General features: G+C 40.7%; 1 protein-coding gene across 3 annotated transcripts in view; it reads left to right on the top strand.

The window, feature by feature from the left end:
* Positions 1-17,589, top strand: part of wdr3 (WD repeat domain 3) — a 58,674-nt gene that overhangs the window by 14,667 nt on the left and 26,418 nt on the right. For all 3 annotated transcript variants that reach the window (XM_072260352.1, XM_072260351.1, XM_072260353.1), the window contains exons 8-11: positions 212-313; positions 1,783-1,880; positions 14,018-14,128; positions 15,515-15,748. In XM_072260352.1, coding sequence (XP_072116453.1) covers positions 212-313; positions 1,783-1,880; positions 14,018-14,128; positions 15,515-15,748 — 545 coding nt within the window. The remainder of the gene's footprint in view (positions 1-211; positions 314-1,782; positions 1,881-14,017; positions 14,129-15,514; positions 15,749-17,589) is intronic.

Here is a 17,589-nt window from a genome sequence, read left to right as displayed (position 1 = left end):
GAAAGTAAAAACATGGAAATTATAAATAAAATAATAGTTATTCCAAATACATTTAATTGGAAATGCAGTTCAACGTGTATGTGGTTGGTGAAAAGCTTGTTTTGTGGAACTATGCAGGGATAAATTCTGATATTAAGTGATTTAGGTGAGATGTTGTTATGGATCCTATGAAGCTTTAAATAATTATTGTAATCCTCTTTTGTCTTTACAGCGTTTACTATCTTGTCAGAAGATTGGATCTGTATTTAGGGCGGGCAGGAATCGTGTTGTTTCCTTAGCAACTGATCTCAGTCAGGAAGTTATCATCTGTCATGTAAGTATCACTGCGTTCATAAATATGTTAATTGGATAGCCAACAAGTGGAGTCAAATTCTGTAATATTCAGCGATTTAATACATGTTGATTAAAAGTAGCAGCTTTGTTTGGTATTATACTTATACTGTTATTAGGCTAACACGTGCACTCTTTAGCTTGCAGTTGCTGGTTGTGCAGAGGTTAGTATCTTTCATGTTTTTACTTTGAGACACTAATGATTTAAGTATGTAGAACTCAGGTCCACAAACTTGCCACAAAACAGATAAAATAATTTTTGTAATGAGTACTAAACCCACCAGCACCTTTATCATTTGCTGCCTTTAGTTCTTAAAAAAATGAGTCTGCCCCTTTCTATTTTTATCTCTATTCCTTTTTGATTTGTAATTGTGGCCAAATACTGATTAATGTTCCTGCAAACAAATGACGAACAGTTGAAATTCAACATTTTAAACATTCTTTTGTTTTGAAGGCTGTACACAGAGCTTCCCTTGACTCTCCCTCTTCCCCAAGTTGTCTCCCAGCCTCCAAGCCCCATGGTGGCTTTGTCTCTACACATTTCTCAAGGGTATTTTAGCCACTGAAAATAGTGTTCTGGTGTTTTCCAATGAAAAGAAATGTGCAATGAATGCAGTCTCACTTGTATTCTTCCTATTCCTTCAACGCGACTCTTACAAAGTTGAAAGGAACATTTTACCCTGAATTTGTTTTTTTTAACCATTGTTTGATGTGGGTAAACATGGGAGAGGTGAGAGATATTCTTCAGTGTAGCTGTCCTATAGTGGCATTGTGAATACTGAATGCTCCAATTTCTCAGCGTGTGCTCTGAAATTGAACTCAGAGCAAATTTATCAGATTGAGATTTAGGGCTTTACGCAACTTTGAGGAATTCAAGTATAAATTTTAATTTACAAATGAGCCAATTCTATTTAAAATGCAGTCATGTTTCTTGATTGTTTATTATGTTTATTAGGGATTGGAAATTATTACTCTAATTTTTAGAAACAAAAACATGCTTTGATGACACCTACAGGTTGTGCAATGAAATGGGGATAATTTTACTCTCAGATTTCCTGTGAAATTGCTTGTGCTTGGGATGCTAAGTATATTAATATAGTTTAGAGAAATAGTTATTTAATAAGGAAACTTAAACAAGGCACAGCTAAATTTATCTTTGAGTTTTAATATTACTCCCACATGTTAATATTCTACCTTAGTCAAGAATCAAATTGTCACACAGTAGTTATGTTCTTCAAACTTAATTCAAAGATCTTATGAAACGAGTTGCCTCTCATGTTATAATTTAACTATTTATTCTTTATGTAGAATAGAACAAATTAAGTGCAATTTAAACATATGATTATTACATTTTTTAATTGGTTGCTCCAAATTTTAATGGAGCTGTATTGAATAAGTAAGGCTAACCAGTCTTGCGACTATCTCTTTTAATTATTGTACTATTTCTTACAGGGCACAGATAGTGTTCTTGAGGTTTTTAAGATTCTAAGTGAAGAGGAGGTGAATAAAAAGATCGAAAAGAAACAAAGGAAAGCCAAGAAAAAGGCAAAGTAAGTGAAGTACAATGGCATTCTCTTAGAGCAATTCTATCTGTTCCATTCTTCCAACTCATTCTCTTACACAAGCCCATTAACTTATCCAATTTCCCCTACTATCAAGCCCCAATAGAGAGAAATTTACAGTTACCGGATAATGCACCATCCTGTATCTCCTCATATCTTTGAGATGTGGAGAAAAGTCAGCATCCAGAGGAATCCAATGTCATCTCCAGGCGAAGATGCTAACTCCACAGAGCAAACAGTATCAGAGGTTGGAATTGGTGGAGTTCGGAGATAATTGCACTGTCTTTAGCACAGGGTTGCCACAACTTGATGAAGACTGCTTCATCACCAAATACCTCAGTAAAATGAAAGTTGTTTTTGTTAACTCATTAGCAAACATAAAATAAGTTACTGCTTTCAATAGCAAAAACATCTTATTCTGAATCCTGATTAAGGAGTTGCAGAACCTGGGCGTCCGTACCTTCCTCTGCAATTGGATCCTCGACTTCCTAACCAGAAGACCACAACCTGTGCAGATTGGTGATAACATATCCTCGTCGCTGACGATTAACACTGGCGCACCTCAGAGGTGTGTGCTTAGCCTACTGCTCTACTCTTTGTATGCACGTGATTGTGTGGCTAGGCATAGCTCAAATACCATCTGTAAATTTGCTGACAATACAACCATTGTTGGTAGAATCTCAGGTGGTGACGAGAGGACGTACAGCAGTGACATATGCCAACTAGTGGAGTGGTGTTGCAGCAACAACCTGGCACTCAACATCAGTAAGACGAAAGAGCTGATTGTGGACTTCAGAAAGAGTAAGACCAAGGAACACATACCAATGCTCATAGAGGGATCAGAAGTGGAGAAAGTGAGCAGCTTCAAGTTCCTCCGTGTCAAGATCTCTGACGATCTAACCTGGTCCCAATATACTGATGTAGTTATAAAGAAGGCAAGATAGTGGCTATACCTTATTTGGAGTTTGAAGAGATTTGGCATGTTAACGAATACACTCAATAACTTCTATAGTTGTACCGTGGAGAGCATTCTGACAGGCTGCATCACTGTCTGGTATGGAGGGGCTCCTGCGCAGGACCGAAGGAAGCTCAGAAGGTTGTAAGTCTAGTCAGCTCCATCTTGGGTACTAGCCTACAAAGTACCCAGGACATCTTCAAGGAGCGGTGTCTCAGAAAGGCAGCGTCCATTATTAAGGACCTCCAGCACCCAGGGCATGCCCTTTTCTCACTGTTACCATCAGGTAGGAGATACAGAAGTCTGAAGACACACACCCAGCGATTCAGGAACAGCTTCTTCCCCTCTGCCATCTGATTCCTAAATGGACATTGAAGCTTTGGACACTATCTCACTTCTTTTAATATACAGTATTTCTGTTGTACATTTTTTAAATCTATTCAAAATACATAATTGATTTACTTGTTTATTTATTATGATGTTTTATTTTATTTTATTATTTTTTTCTCTCTTTCTGCTAGATTATGTATTGTATTGAACTGCTGCTGCTAAGTTAACAAATTTCACGTCGCATGCCGGTGATAATGAACCTGATTCTGATTCTGATGCATTCTTGCAGCATTAGAGTTAATTGGAATTTAAGTGTAATATTTTGGTTAGATTTATATTATATTAGACAGGATAGGAATCTCACTATCCACAATGGAAGAGAGGAGGATATCCCAGATGACAACCTTATGAGCTATGGTAGAAGTCATAGACCCATAGTATTATAAAAGATTCATAAAACTGGACCTGTGACTCTGAAGAAGAGATAAGTTTTTAAGACATGTTCAGAAAAGAAAAAAAATCAGGAATATTTTACAAAACTAAATCATGATCACAGAAAACAGAAGTGCAAGTTGCAACTAATAAAAAGAAGTTATAAAATGCACGTTGACAATTGTTTTAAGTTGAAAGCATCATATGTAGATAGAATGGATTCAGAATACTGTACATGTGGAGTATCTTCACAGACATATATATTGACAGACTGTAAAGTTCTTTGGAATTGCATTGCTCTTTAGTTGATACAATGTGTATTGCTGAATTAAAGCTTTTACTGCCCTGAACTCTAAAGCAGCGGTCCCCAAGCACCGGGCTGTGGACTGGTACTGGACCACAAAGCATGTGCTACTGGGCCGCGAGGAAACGATATAAGTCAGCTGCACCTTTCCTCATTCCCCGTCATGCACTGTTGAACTTGAACATAGGGTTGCCAACTGTCCCGAATTTGCCAGGACATCCTGTACATTGGGCTAAATTGGTTTGTCCCTTACAAACCCGTATTTTCCCCGCTAAGGTAGAGCGTTCCTATGAAACCTTTCGTGCCAAAATGGTGTAAAGTGAAGAAGCAATTACCATTAATTTATATGGGAAAAATTTTTGAGCATTCCCAGACCCAAAAAATAACCTACCAAATCATACCAAATAACACATAAAACTGAAAATAACACTAACATATAGTAAAAGCAGGAATGATATGATAAATACACAACCTATATAAAGTAGAAATAATGTATGTACAGTATAGTTGGGAAGATTAAGCCAAAACCGATTTGTGGAAAAAAATTGGCACGTACGTGCATGTGCACACAGGTGCCTGCGCAAGGCTTCATGGTCACGGTAGTCTTCCTCGGGGTAAACGCAAGTGTCCGGGGATTTGACTGCTAATTTTGTCCCTTATTTGGGAGTGAGAAGTTGGCACCCCTAACTGTAAAAGACATGTTGAGGTGAGTTTAACCTTACTTGAACACCCCCCCCCCCGGTTGGCCGGTCCACAAGAATATTGTCAATATTAAACCGGTCCTCGGTGCAGAAAGGGTTGAGGACCCCTGCTCTAAAGGAATTAGAATCAAAAACAAGAGATGCTGGAAATCCGGGCAAAACCCACAAAATGCTGGAGGAACTCAGCAGGCCAGGCAGCATCTATGGAAAATGTAAAATCTATGGAAAAGAGTACAGTCAATGTTTTGGGCCAAAACCCTTCAGTAGGACTGGAGGAAAAATGCTGGGGAGTAGATTTAAAAGGTGGGGGAGGGGAAAGAGGAAAACACAAGGTGACAGGTGAAACCTGGAGGGGGAAGGATGAAGTAAAGAGCTGGGAAGTTGATTGCTGAAAGAGACAGAAGGCCACGCAAGAAAGAAAAGGAGGAGGAGCACCGTAGGAAGACAATGTGCGGGCAAGGAGATATGGTGAGAGAGGGAAAAGGGGATGGGTAATGGTGAAGGGGTGGGGGATGGGGGCATTATCGGAAGTTGGAGAAACTGGTGACCATGGCTTCAGGTTGGAGGCTACCCAAATGGAACATCAGGTGTTCCTCCAACCTAAGTTTGGCCTCATCACCACAGTAGAGGAGGCCATGGATAGACATATCAGAATGGGAATGGGAAATGGAATTAAAATGAGTGGCCACTGGGAGATGCCGCTTTTTCAGGTGGTCAGAGTGTAGGTGCTCGGCAAAGTGGTGTCCCAATCATACTATGTCCGGTGCTCCCGGTATGGCCTCTTGTAAAGCTTTTCATTCTAGAACAAAAGAGATGTCTTCTTTTTTTCAAAGAAAGGGGCTTCCCTTCCTCCACTATCAACGCTGCCGTCAACCGCATTTCTCCCATTTCATTCACGTCTGCTACCCCATCCTTCCGCCACCCTACCAGGGATAGGTTTCCTCTTGTTTCCACTTTCCACTCCACCAACCTCCGTGTCCAGCACGTAATTCTCTGAAACTTTCACCATCTCCAACGGGACCCCATCACCAAGTACATCTCCACCTCCCGCCCCCCACACACAACTTTCTGCTTTCTGCAGGGATCACTCCCTAAGCGACTCCCTTGTCCATTTGGCATTCCCCACTGATCTCCCTCCCAGCACTTATCCTTGCAAGCGGAGCAAATGCTACACCTGCCCCTACACCTCCTCCCTCACTACCATTCAGGGCCCTAAACATTTCTTCCAGGTGAGGCAACTCTTCACCTATGAGTCTGTTGGGGTCATATTATTGTGTCTGGTGCTCCTGATGTGGCCTCCTGTATATCGGTGAGGGTTGACTTAGATTGGGAGACCGCTTCACCGAGCACCTACGTTCTGTCTGCCAAAAAAAGTGGGATCTCCCAGTGGCCACTCATTTTAATTCTACTTCCCATTTCCGTTCCGATATGTCTATCCATGGCCTCCTCTACTGTCTTGATGAGGCCACACTCAAGTTGGAGGAGCAACACCTGATATTCCGTTTGGGTAGCCTCCAGCTTGTTAGCATGAACATTGATTTCTCAAACTTCCGGTAATACCCTCCTCCCTTCACCATTCCCCATCCCCTTTTCCCTCTCTCACCTTGCCTGCCCATTGCCTCTCTCCGGTGTTCCTCCCCCTTTTCTTTCTTCCATGGCCTACCATCTCTTTCACCAATCAACTTCCCAGCTCTTTACTTCATCCATCCCCTTTCAGGTTTCACCCATCACCTTGTACATCTCTCTACCTTTCCTCCACCTTTTATATCTACTCCTCAGCATTTTTTTCCAATCCTGCCAAAAGGTTTCAGCCTGAAATTTTGACTGTACTCTTTTCCGTAGATGCTGCCTGGCCTGCTGAGTTTCTCCAGCATTTTTGTGTGTGTTGCATGGAATTAGAATCAATTTTCCTCAGTATTTTCTACCGTATCATTCATCACTTGTAATTGAAGTTTTAAGGTGACATACAGTGCAAAGTAGTTTGATGTTCTGCTCCAGACTACTACCTTTGATTAAGTAGACTGCAGTAAATGGTATAGAATCAAAGGGCACAGGTTTGATTCCTGATATAATGCTCATTTAGGTAATTTCTACCAGGTTGCTAGTAAAGTAACTACTTTTGATTTCAGTGGCTGTTCACTTGATAAAGGAAGGATTAGTCAATAATCTTTTGATTGCTATCTTGATCTCACAGAATGCTAGAGCAGAAAGTTGGCAATGTAAGGTTTGGCTGTGATGGTCTGAAAAACATTTTATAAGAAGATTGACAAATGCTCAAGAACTACTTCTCTCCATGGGCATATTTTTTCTTTCAGTTGTTGGTTTCTGAGCAGGCAGGCAAGAACTGAGAATAAATTAATAAATAAATTGCATTACTAGAAAATAGAGGTAATGTTAGTTAAGTTGCAACATATCAGCAGACTTAAGAGAGTGACAGGATCCTCATAACGTGACCTGTAGTGTTCAGACGTGCAGCGCTATGGAACATTCTGTTCTTGGCTCATGTTCTGCTATAGCACTGGACTTGGCAGTCTTGCAAATAACATTGTAAAGCTGTTCTATATTTTTTCCCATGCGGCTTAGCTGATTGTAACTTTTGGTCAATCCTTCAAGGTTTTCCCTATCAAGGAACTAGATAAGTGCTATTAAAATCAAAAAATGCCTGTAATACTCTCTTGGGTATTTTTGGAAAACAGCAAATTTGCAAACGTAGGAAGCTGATTGACATTCCAGGTGATTTTGCTGGACAAAAAAATCACTTCTTATAAGTTGAAAGTATTTTATTTTCTTGCGTAAAATGTTTGCTTCCTGATTAATGCTGATTTAAGGGGGGAGCTTTCGGATTAAAGACTTGAGGACGGTAACTGGATAGAGTATTGTCTGTATGTATTTTGTAAAGAGCTTCTGTTTCCTTAAACCTTATGGAAGTTCATTACACTGAAGGTTTCTTTCATTGCATCTTCAGCAGAGAACATGTGCCAGTTGGCACCAAACACGTACAGTTTAGATCCACTGTTCTGCTAGTTGTATCTGCTGAGCCAGTCATATACGGTACACCAGGCAGACACTGAAGAACTTCCTTTGGCTAAGGTTCATTTGCAAATCTATTTTATAGATGTGCTCCCTCCTCAAGGAAGATGCTGTCATGATGACCTTATTAGCTTGGGATCTGCTGACACCACCGAGTGCCAACTACAATTTTAACTCTTCTTGGAACAGGAAAGCTGTTACTATTTATCCGCCAGAAGTCACTTCAGAGGAGTTTTGTTTCACTTGCCCCGGTAGGAATGTTCAGGCCTCCCCTGCTTCAGGCTTCTCCTGATTTTCTTCGGAATTTCACTGTCACACAAACAGCCTGTATATCTGATGAGAAGTATTTAGATTATAGGGACACTCAGTCCTCGTTTATTGTCACTTAGAAATGCATGCATTAAAAAAATGATACAGCGTTCCTCCAGAATGATATCACAAGAAAACACAGGACAAACCAAGACTAAAACTGACAACCACATAATTATAACATATAGTTACAACAGTGCAAAGCAATACCATAATTTGATAAAGAGCAGACCATGGGCACGGTAAAAAAAAAGTCTCAAAGTCCCGGTAGACTCAACATCTCACGCAGGCTCCATGAACCTCCAAGCGCTGCCAATTTGCTGATGCAGCACCATTGGAAGCACCCGACCGCAGCGGACTCTGAGTTCTTCTGAAAACTTCGAACCTCTGACCAGCCCCTCCGACACAGCCTCTCTGAGCACCACCCTCTGCCAAGCGCTTTGACCCTGCCTCGGCCGCCGAGCAACAAGCAAAGCTGAGGACTCGGGGCCTTCTCCTCCGGAGTTTCTGGACCACACAGTAGCAGTAGCAGCGAAGCAGGCATTTCATCTGGTGAAACTTCTGTTCCTCAGTGCTGTCACGTCCGTCTCCATCAAATCAGGATTGTGCATAGCACCCTACTTGACAAATAACAGACATCACCACTGGAGTGGCCGCTGCAGCCATCTTCTCCTCCTGCTCTATTGCCTCTCATTCCTTTGTGTGTTTCATACAATATCTCCATCCAGTGCCAGTAATGCATTAGAAAATATCAAATGCTAGAGGATGTATATTTAAGGTGAGAGAGGAAAGGTTTAAGGGCAAGATGCAGGCAAATTTTTTAACCCAGAGAAGTAAGTGCCTGGAATGGGCTGCCCGGGTCCTGGTAGAAATAGATATGATAGTGGCCTTAAAACAAGCTTCTTGATATACACATGAATATGCAGAGAGTGGATTATGTGCAGACAGAAGGGATTTGGTTTAATTTGGCATTGTGTTTGCTACAGATATTATAGGTTAATGGGCCTATTTCTGTGCTATACTGTTCTATAGTCTTACGTTCTGTCTAATATTTCCACAAAGCTAACACTTCACAGTGATTGCAACTTCTTTGTAAATCTCCTCTGCACTCTGCACCTTCTTCAAGACAATCACATCTTTCCTGTGTCATTGTGGTCAAAATTATACTGCAACTGTGACTTAACTCAAGTCAAGAACTGTTCTAGCATAATCTCTATTATTTTATTCTGTGCACTGGCTAAAAAAAATGCATTTACTATACCTTTTTTAAGATGTTGCTATCCTTAAAGATCTGTAAATCAACATTCTAAAGTCCCCCGTTCCTCTACATGACATGGTTTCCTGTCATTTATTCTGTATTTCCTTGTCTTATTGACCTATCTAAATTGCTTACCTCTGATGACTTTACATTCAATGCATCTTGTCCTTTTCAGTCCAGCTAAGCAGTTGAAAGCTTGGTTCCTCATTTTCAACCCCAAATCTAATTATTCTTTCATCTTCCAACTTCTTTATCATGCCCCTACAGTTGTCTAAGTCATTAACTTGTACTTCTAAAAGCACGACCATGACAAAATTATCTTTTAACCTTAACATCAATGGTAATATTTGAGGAGAAACAATGTGGATTTATAGAAAGGAAATCATGTTTGACTAATCTTGTGGACGACTTTAAGGATGTGTTTAGTAAATTTAGAAGGGAGAATGAGTGAATGTGGCATACAGCGCCCTAAAAAACATTATTCAGCCCCCACATTTATTTTCACATTTTCTAAATTAAAAATATATTGAAGTAGGATTTTTGAGCTAATCTACAAACGGGAGTCGCATGGTAGTATGGTTAGCACAAGGCTTTACAGTACAGGCAACCGGGTTTCAATTCCCACCGCTGCCTATAATGAGTTTGTACGTTCTTCCAGTAACTGGGTTTCCTCTGGGTGCTCCAGATTCCTCTCATAGCCCAGAGACATAGTGTTTAGTAGGTTAATTGGTTATTGTAAATTTTCTTGTGATTAGGCTAGGATTACATTGGTGGATTGCTGGGTGTCGTTGCTCAAAGGGCCTGTTCCGCACTATACGTCAATAAATAAAACTTGCATCATATCAAATCAAAAGAAAAATTCCAAAACATTACTAAAAATTAAAAACCAAAATTGTGAGGCTGAAAAAGTATTCATCCCCGTTGTAATTACTATGTTAACTTTCCTCAGGTGAAATACTGTATATTATCTTACAAACCCAACCAATTTGCTGATGTAGAAAATTGGAGAATCACCCCTTTTCAATGAATTCACAAGAATAAATACCCCCTCTTTCTGTAAGATCCAATGGTACAGTAAATTTTCAACAGATCAAATCAAAATGAAGACAAAAGAGCATTCAAGACAAGTCAGGGAAATGATAATAGAGAAGCACAAATCTGGGGGAGGGCACAAGACCATCACAAGGTCACTGAACATACCTCGGAGCTCAGTGCAGTCCATCATGAAAAAGTGGAAAAAATATGAGGGGAGGAGAAGATGGCGGCGTGCGCGGCCGCTCCAAAATGATATTGGTATTTGTTAAGTAGGTACCGTGCACAATCCTGATTTGATGGAGACAGATGTGAGAAGCATGGAGGAACATCTGGAGAAACTTCTGAAATGCCTGCTTCGCTGCCGCTGCTACTGTGTGATCGAGAATCTTTGGAGGGGAAGGCCCAAATCCTTGGCTTTGCCTATTGCCTGTTGCCGGGGATGGGGTCGAAGTGCTCAGCAGAGATGGTGCTCGGTGTCGGAGGGCTGGTCGGAAGCTCGAAGTTTTCGGACAGACTCGAGTCGGCTGTGGTCGGGTGCTTTCAGGGTGCTGCATCGGCAAGTTTGCGGCGCTGGAGATTCATGGCAGGGGGAGTTTTTCTTCCTTCTACCGTCTGCGTGAGATGATGGGATTTTCGAGAGACTTTGAGACTTTTTTTTTACCGTGCCCATGGTCTGTTCTTTATCAAATTATGGTATTGCTCTGCACTGTTGTAACTATATGTTATAATTATGTAGTTTTTGTCAGTTTTTTAGTCTTGGTTTGTCTCCTGTTTCTGTGATAGCATACTGGAGGAACATTGTATCATTTCTTAACGCATGCATTACTAAATGATAATAAAAGAGGACTGCGTGGCCTCATAATCTAATCTAAAAAAAACCACAACCACACTGCCTAGGTCAGGCTGCTCCTCTAAACATGGTTGCTGGAGAAGAATGGCACTTATAAGACAGGCCACTGTGATGCCAACAGTCACTCCGAGTGAGCTGCTGAAGTCAGTGGCTGTAACTGGAGATGAAGTTCATGGCTCCACATTCTCTAAGGCTTTGCACAAATACAGTATTTATGGCAGAGTGTTAATAAAGAAGTTTCGGCTTTAAAAAAAAGCATATCCTTGCCTGTAAGGACTTTACAAAGCATCACCTAGAAGACACTGTAACGATGTGGAGGAGGGTCTTGTGGTCAGAAGAGACTAAAGTGCAACGTTTTGGCCTTAACACCTAAGTGGTACATGTGGCCTAAATGTAATACTGTGTATCAGGCAGGTAACTGCATCCCTACTGTAAACTATGGTGGAGGTGGTAGCATGCTCTGAGGATGATTTTCAGCAGCAGGGACTGGAAATTTTTACAGGGCTGATGGGAAGATGGATGCTGCTAAATGCAGATAGATCCTGGATAAAAACCTGCTAGCCTCTGGCAGAAAGCTTAAATTGGGGAGGAAGTAGATCTTTCAGCAGGGCAATAACCCAAAGCACACTGCCATAGCTACCATGGAATGGCTTCAAATAAAGAAAATTGATGTCCTTGAGTGGCCCAGTCAGAGTCCTGACCTTAACCCAATTGAACATCTCTGGCAAGACCTCAAGATTGCTATGGATCGCTGCTCCCCAACTAACATGACACAGTTTGAGCAATTTTGCAAGGAGGAATAGGCGAATATGCTTATCACATTGTGCAAAGCTTATAGAGACATAGCCAAACAAAAACTACTGACTGTCATAACTATGGGAGGTGGTTCAACTAAGTATCGAGCAAAGTGGTCTGAGTACTTACTGATGTTTCAGTTTTTGAAGTTTTAGTTTATCATGCTTTACAATTTTCCCTGTTTTTTTCAGTTCTACTCTGGAAAAAAAAGGAGCATGTGATTCACAAATAACACTTCTCAGTTAAATTGATCAGAATCCCTGGTTTTAATACTCACGTGAACAAAGGGTTGGGGACTAAATACTTTTAAAGACACTGTATTTGTGTTTCCAGATTGGTAGACAAGGATAGAGCATGCAGAATTGGAGATAATATACCAGTGCAGATTGGGAATTGGTTAACACAAAGCAATGGATAGGAATTAATAGGTCCCTTTCAGGTCAGCAGGCTGTAACTATTGATTGATGCTTTTCATTGAATGGCTAAGTGGACCAAATAAAAAATTTCCAAGTTGCTTATGACACAGTACAAGAAGAAATGGTGAAAAAGGTCTCACTGGGTTATAGGTGTACTGAATGAGTAGACAAGTTGAGTCTGATACAATATTGAAAGAAGTGATGTTATCTATCAAGTTTTCTATGTGAGATTGGGAAATGTTATTCAAAGAAGCATATGTGTCTTTGTACCAATTAACTGAAAGGTATTATGACTCATTTTCTGTACTCTTGGCTCAACCAGACTTTTTTATTGTTTATTTTCCAACCTTTGTTTGTTCAGCCTAGCATCTACTTTCACTAGTTTTCTACCTTCTTTTTCCAGCTCAGGTTTTCTCAGTACAGAATCTATGCTCAGCTTTCAATCCCTTTGCCAGGCAACTAAATTCTCAATAGCATAAATAAGCCTACTTCTGAGGATATTAATCTTGGGCCTGTTCAGGTGGAAAGCATGTAAGATCTCGAGCATGTCCACTTAATTGCTTAAAGCCTAAGCGTTGGATTTTTAATTTCTTCGAGAGATTTATAATGTTTCAGTTTCTACCTTAATCTAATGCTTCTGTTACCATCAAAGTACTCTTTAGTTGCTAACAAAATGTACTCTCTACTTCTTGTGTGCAGTACTGACATTGAGAATTTTGAAGATAATTGGCACTTATGTCATTGGGCCACTGGGCTCCTGGAGCCATTTGCAGTCAGGTGCCAATTAACATCAGAAAAACAAAGCTCACACCACAGAAAATGCTATGTTTTTGTGAGTGGCATTTTTGTTGGCAACTTGGGCCAGCTATTGCCAGTAAATATTAAATTTACATCATTAAGAATATATACAGGAATCTGATTTTATTTATCTGAGGTATGTGGATATAGAAAATTGCATTGTGCAGTCGTCAGGCTTTATATTCTGCATTTTCAAAAGAATGATGGGAAGAAATGTGGGCTGGTGATTGTTGCAGTTTGATTTCTTCTGCAAATCCACTCGTCAAAAACTGCTTTAAAAAGTAAGGAAAACATTTCTGTTGCCTGCACTCATTGTAGTGGTCGAGTGACACCATTTATTATAAATGAATGAATTAATATGTACCGGTGCATTGCTTCCTGTATCCAGTGGAGAGCAGAGATAGAAGGAACTACAGAGATCTGGAAAGATACAATCTTGGATCTGTTTCGTAGCTTCCTCTCAACGAGAGGAAGTTGGACATTCTGTTGTCTGTTATATGGTGTCATTTGATCACCACAATGAGAGCATTCAATGGAAGTATTTTCTTTCCAGTGGCTCCAGTTACTTGTATACTTATGCTCATCCTATGATTATAGGTTTATTGTTTGGAGGATGTGTGAAATCACACCCATGCTGACATTGACTAATTAAACCATGTGCCCCTAAAAATTTGTTATATCTTTATCATAACTATTGTGGAGCTATACACTTTATTCATGTAATTAAAGATATTTACTAATGGAAGAAGAGATAATTTTCTATTCAGTGAGTTGTAATCTGGTGGGAGGCAAAAAGAATTGTCAACTATTTCAGGTCTTCAGTGTTGAGTACAGTAAATAGCAAACTTTCTGTTTGGAATTACCTTATTTTACTGTATTTATTTAAATGAACTTTATTTTGGTATTCCATAGGAAAAGAGCTGAGTCAGGGGAATCTGGCATTGACTTGGATCCTGTTGTGGAACGAACCCTAAAAGATGAGATTCAGGAGGTAACCAAAATTAAAGCCTCAGCAAAAGTCAGGTACGGCTTTGTTGTACAACTGTCCCAAAAGTAAGGTTTACCTGTGACGTAATTTCTTTTTTAATCCAAAATTTGAGTTCTAGCTCATTGAGATATTTAAAAATAATTGCTTCAACTTTTAAAAAGAAAGTCCTGAGATTTTTGGCTAAAATTGAAATGACCATGTGTTTCTCTTCTGAACATGAGTCTGGAAACCTGAAACGTAATTGTATATGGAATGTATGTACAGATCTATACGTTATTTATTGGTCAGATGAGGTTAATACATTGCACTTTTCTGCTGTGCAGTGTAACTATAGGATTATCCTCTGTAAAGTTATGATATTATCTAAGTAACAGATAATTTTGAGCTGAACCTCCTTGGTCAGTGAGCTGCACAAGCTTATTATTTGCCTGCACTTGGACTATACCATTTATTGTAATGTGACTCCCAAGGACAATTTTTCATTGGGAAATTAATGCCCAGCTGATCAGCAAGTGCTGTCAAAGGCATAGTTCAAGCATGCCTTTGATGGCAATAAAGCCTTACACAGGCTCACTGACAGTCACAGCCTTCACTGAATGTTTATGACATTCACAAACATATTGAAACACAGAAGCACAATTAAAAATGAAGATTGTATTATAAAAATGATGTCCTTTTTAAAAAAATGTTAATACATCAGATAAACTACAGAAATTTATAATTAATTAAGCACATGGAAATCACTTGAATTAATTCAAATGTTAAAAGAACTATATGATTCTGTGGACTCCATGACAGTTCAGCTAATGTGGGCCCAGCACTTAATGGAGGTAGAAGGTTGTGCTTCAGCCAGTGGTGAATTCCAGGCTGCCAGTTGGTTAAATGCTTAAAGCCATGTTGATAAGTTGTGTTTTCAGTTAATCTCAGCCTTTAAATATATATTTGGATACCTTACTAATTTGGAACTATATTGTCATTATATGAAGGTAAAAAATCTTAGTAGGCATCACTACAGCTGCATCGTATTGAAACCAGAAATGAAAGAAGGTTTAGCTCTTTTATTTTGCTGAACAATCCATTGATGCCCCATTTTCAGAGGATAACCTTAATTTATAATTTGCCCATGCAACCTAATGTGAAGCTTCGCCAAGCCTGGCTGCAAAAGAGGCAACCCCATCCTGTTAAAAACACAAAGGTACAGAAGCTCCAAAGACCTCATCCCTGGGAAAGGAAGGATACATTAAGAAGATGCATTACACCTCGGGTCAAATTGAAAGACTGGCCCAGGATAGAGGACTCTTGTAGAGGGTGATGCGCTTAAGAAGAAGAACTAATGTGAACAAAATGTAGCTTTCTGTCTTTGGCCTTGGAATATAACCTATTACTGCTTTGAATTTTTGACCCTGATTTGTTTTCTGTAGATCATTCAGTGTTCTTCATATGCCAAATGGGGGGCTAAAGATTGTAGTGCTGTTGCAGAACAACACAGTGGAAGCATTCAATCTGAATATATCAATGGAGAAACCATCAGAATGCACAAAATTGGCCAGAATTACTGTTGCAGGCCATAGAACAGATGCAAGAACACTTGCCTTCAGTTCTGACAACATTGCAGTACTTTCTGCCTCGGCTGAGACGGTCAAAATATGGAACAGGTTTGTGGCATTTGACTTTCTGTTATCACTTTTTCTAAAAACCACATTTGATGCCAAATTCTGTGTGGGAAAACTTACACAGAGGAAACAAAATAAGGCAGTCCAAGAGAAAAGCCTCTTAAACGGTTCTCAATCCTCTCATTTGCTTGTACTGAGTTAGAGAACCCAAACAAAGTGTTGAGGACACAAGCCACTGCAGATGCTGGAGTGTGGAACAAAAAATAAAATGCTGAAAGAACTGGACAGTCAGGCACCTGTGGAAGCTAAAGGGATGATTAATGTTTTGGGTTGTGTTCCTGCATCAGGACTAAGAGGGACGATGGTCAGTATGTAGAAGTGAGAGGGAAACAGGTTGGTAGGTGATAGGTGGAACCAGCTGTGAGGTATGATGGGCAGATGGAACCAGGTGAGAAGGACAGATGAAAGGCAGGGAGAAGAAACCCAGGTAGACCAGTGTGTGGGTATTGAGCAGATAGAATCAGGTTGGAGGTCGGGTTAAGGTGATGAATTTTGATATGGGAGTTGATATAAGAACTGGGTGAACAGCTGGGAATGGGAAACGAATATAGGAGCAGTGGGTTACCTGGAAATGGAAAGTTAAATTTGAGATGCTGTTCTTCTGTTTGGACCTCGCCCTGACAATGGAAAAGGCTGACGATAGGTCAATGTGGGATTAGGCAGGAGAGTTGAGATGCCATACATAGCAACATAGAAGACATACAGCACAATACAGGCCCTTCAGCCCACAAAGCTGTGCCGAACATGTCCCTACCTTAGAACTAGCTAGGCTTTACCCGTAATAATAATGAAGGTCGCATCTGGAATTTTTCCGGGTAGCGGACGGCTTCCTCGCACGCCACTCTGACGTAGTGGGAAATCACGTACCAGGTAAGTTACAGCAGTGGTTTGCCATTGCCTTCTGCCGGGTGAGTTTTTTTTCAAAGGGATCACCAGCTCTTAACCCCGCACGGATGGAAAGCGTGCTGGCTGGGTTCGAACGGGGAACCTCCGCCCCACAGTCCAAGCACTGATGCCACTATGCCACCAGCCGACCCAGGGCTTTACCCGTAGCCCTCTATTTTTCTAAGCTCCATGTAGCCATCCAGCAGTCTCCTAAAAGACCCTATTGTTTCAGCCTCCACCACAACCGCCGGCAGCCCATTCCACGCACTTACCACTCTCTGCGTAAAAAACTTACCCGCCCTCTCCTCTGTACCTACTTCCAAGCACCTTAAAACTGTGCCCTCTCATGCTAACCATTTCAGCTCTGGGAAAAAGCCTCTGACTGTCCACACGATCAATGCCTCTCATTATCTTGTACACCTCTATCAGGTCACCTCTCATCCTCTGTCGCTCCAAGGAGAGAAGGCCGAGTTCACTCAACCTATTCTCATAAGTCGTGCTCCCCAATCCAGGCAACATCCTTGTAAATCTCCTCTGCACCCTTTCTATGGCTTCCACATCCTCCCTGTAGTGAGGTGACCAGAACTGAGCACAGTACTCCAAGTGGGGTCTGACCGGGGTTCTATATAGCTGCAACATTACCTCTCGGCTCTTAAGCTCAACCTCGTGGCTCTTAAACTCAAGTTAAGAATAAGAAGCTCAAGGTAATTGTTTCAGACAGAACATCGGTGCTTTGCAAAATAGTTGGCTAGTCAACAGTGGTCTTTTCTCAATGTAGATGAGGCCAGTCAGAAGTGCTGAATGGAGTAGATGGAATCCCTTGTAGATGGTGCCACCTGTCACCTACCAACCTCTGCCCCCCCCCCCCCTTTCTACAACACCTGAATCTTCACCTCATGGAAAAGCTGCTTGAGTCCTTGGATATGGTGAGGTAGAAG

This window comes from Mobula birostris, chromosome 6, assembly GCF_030028105.1.
Source record: "Mobula birostris isolate sMobBir1 chromosome 6, sMobBir1.hap1, whole genome shotgun sequence".
Classification (NCBI taxonomy): domain Eukaryota; kingdom Metazoa; phylum Chordata; class Chondrichthyes; order Myliobatiformes; family Myliobatidae; genus Mobula; species Mobula birostris.
The sequence above is the reverse complement of the archived record's forward strand: the minus strand, read 5'-3'. Positions and strand labels throughout refer to the sequence as shown.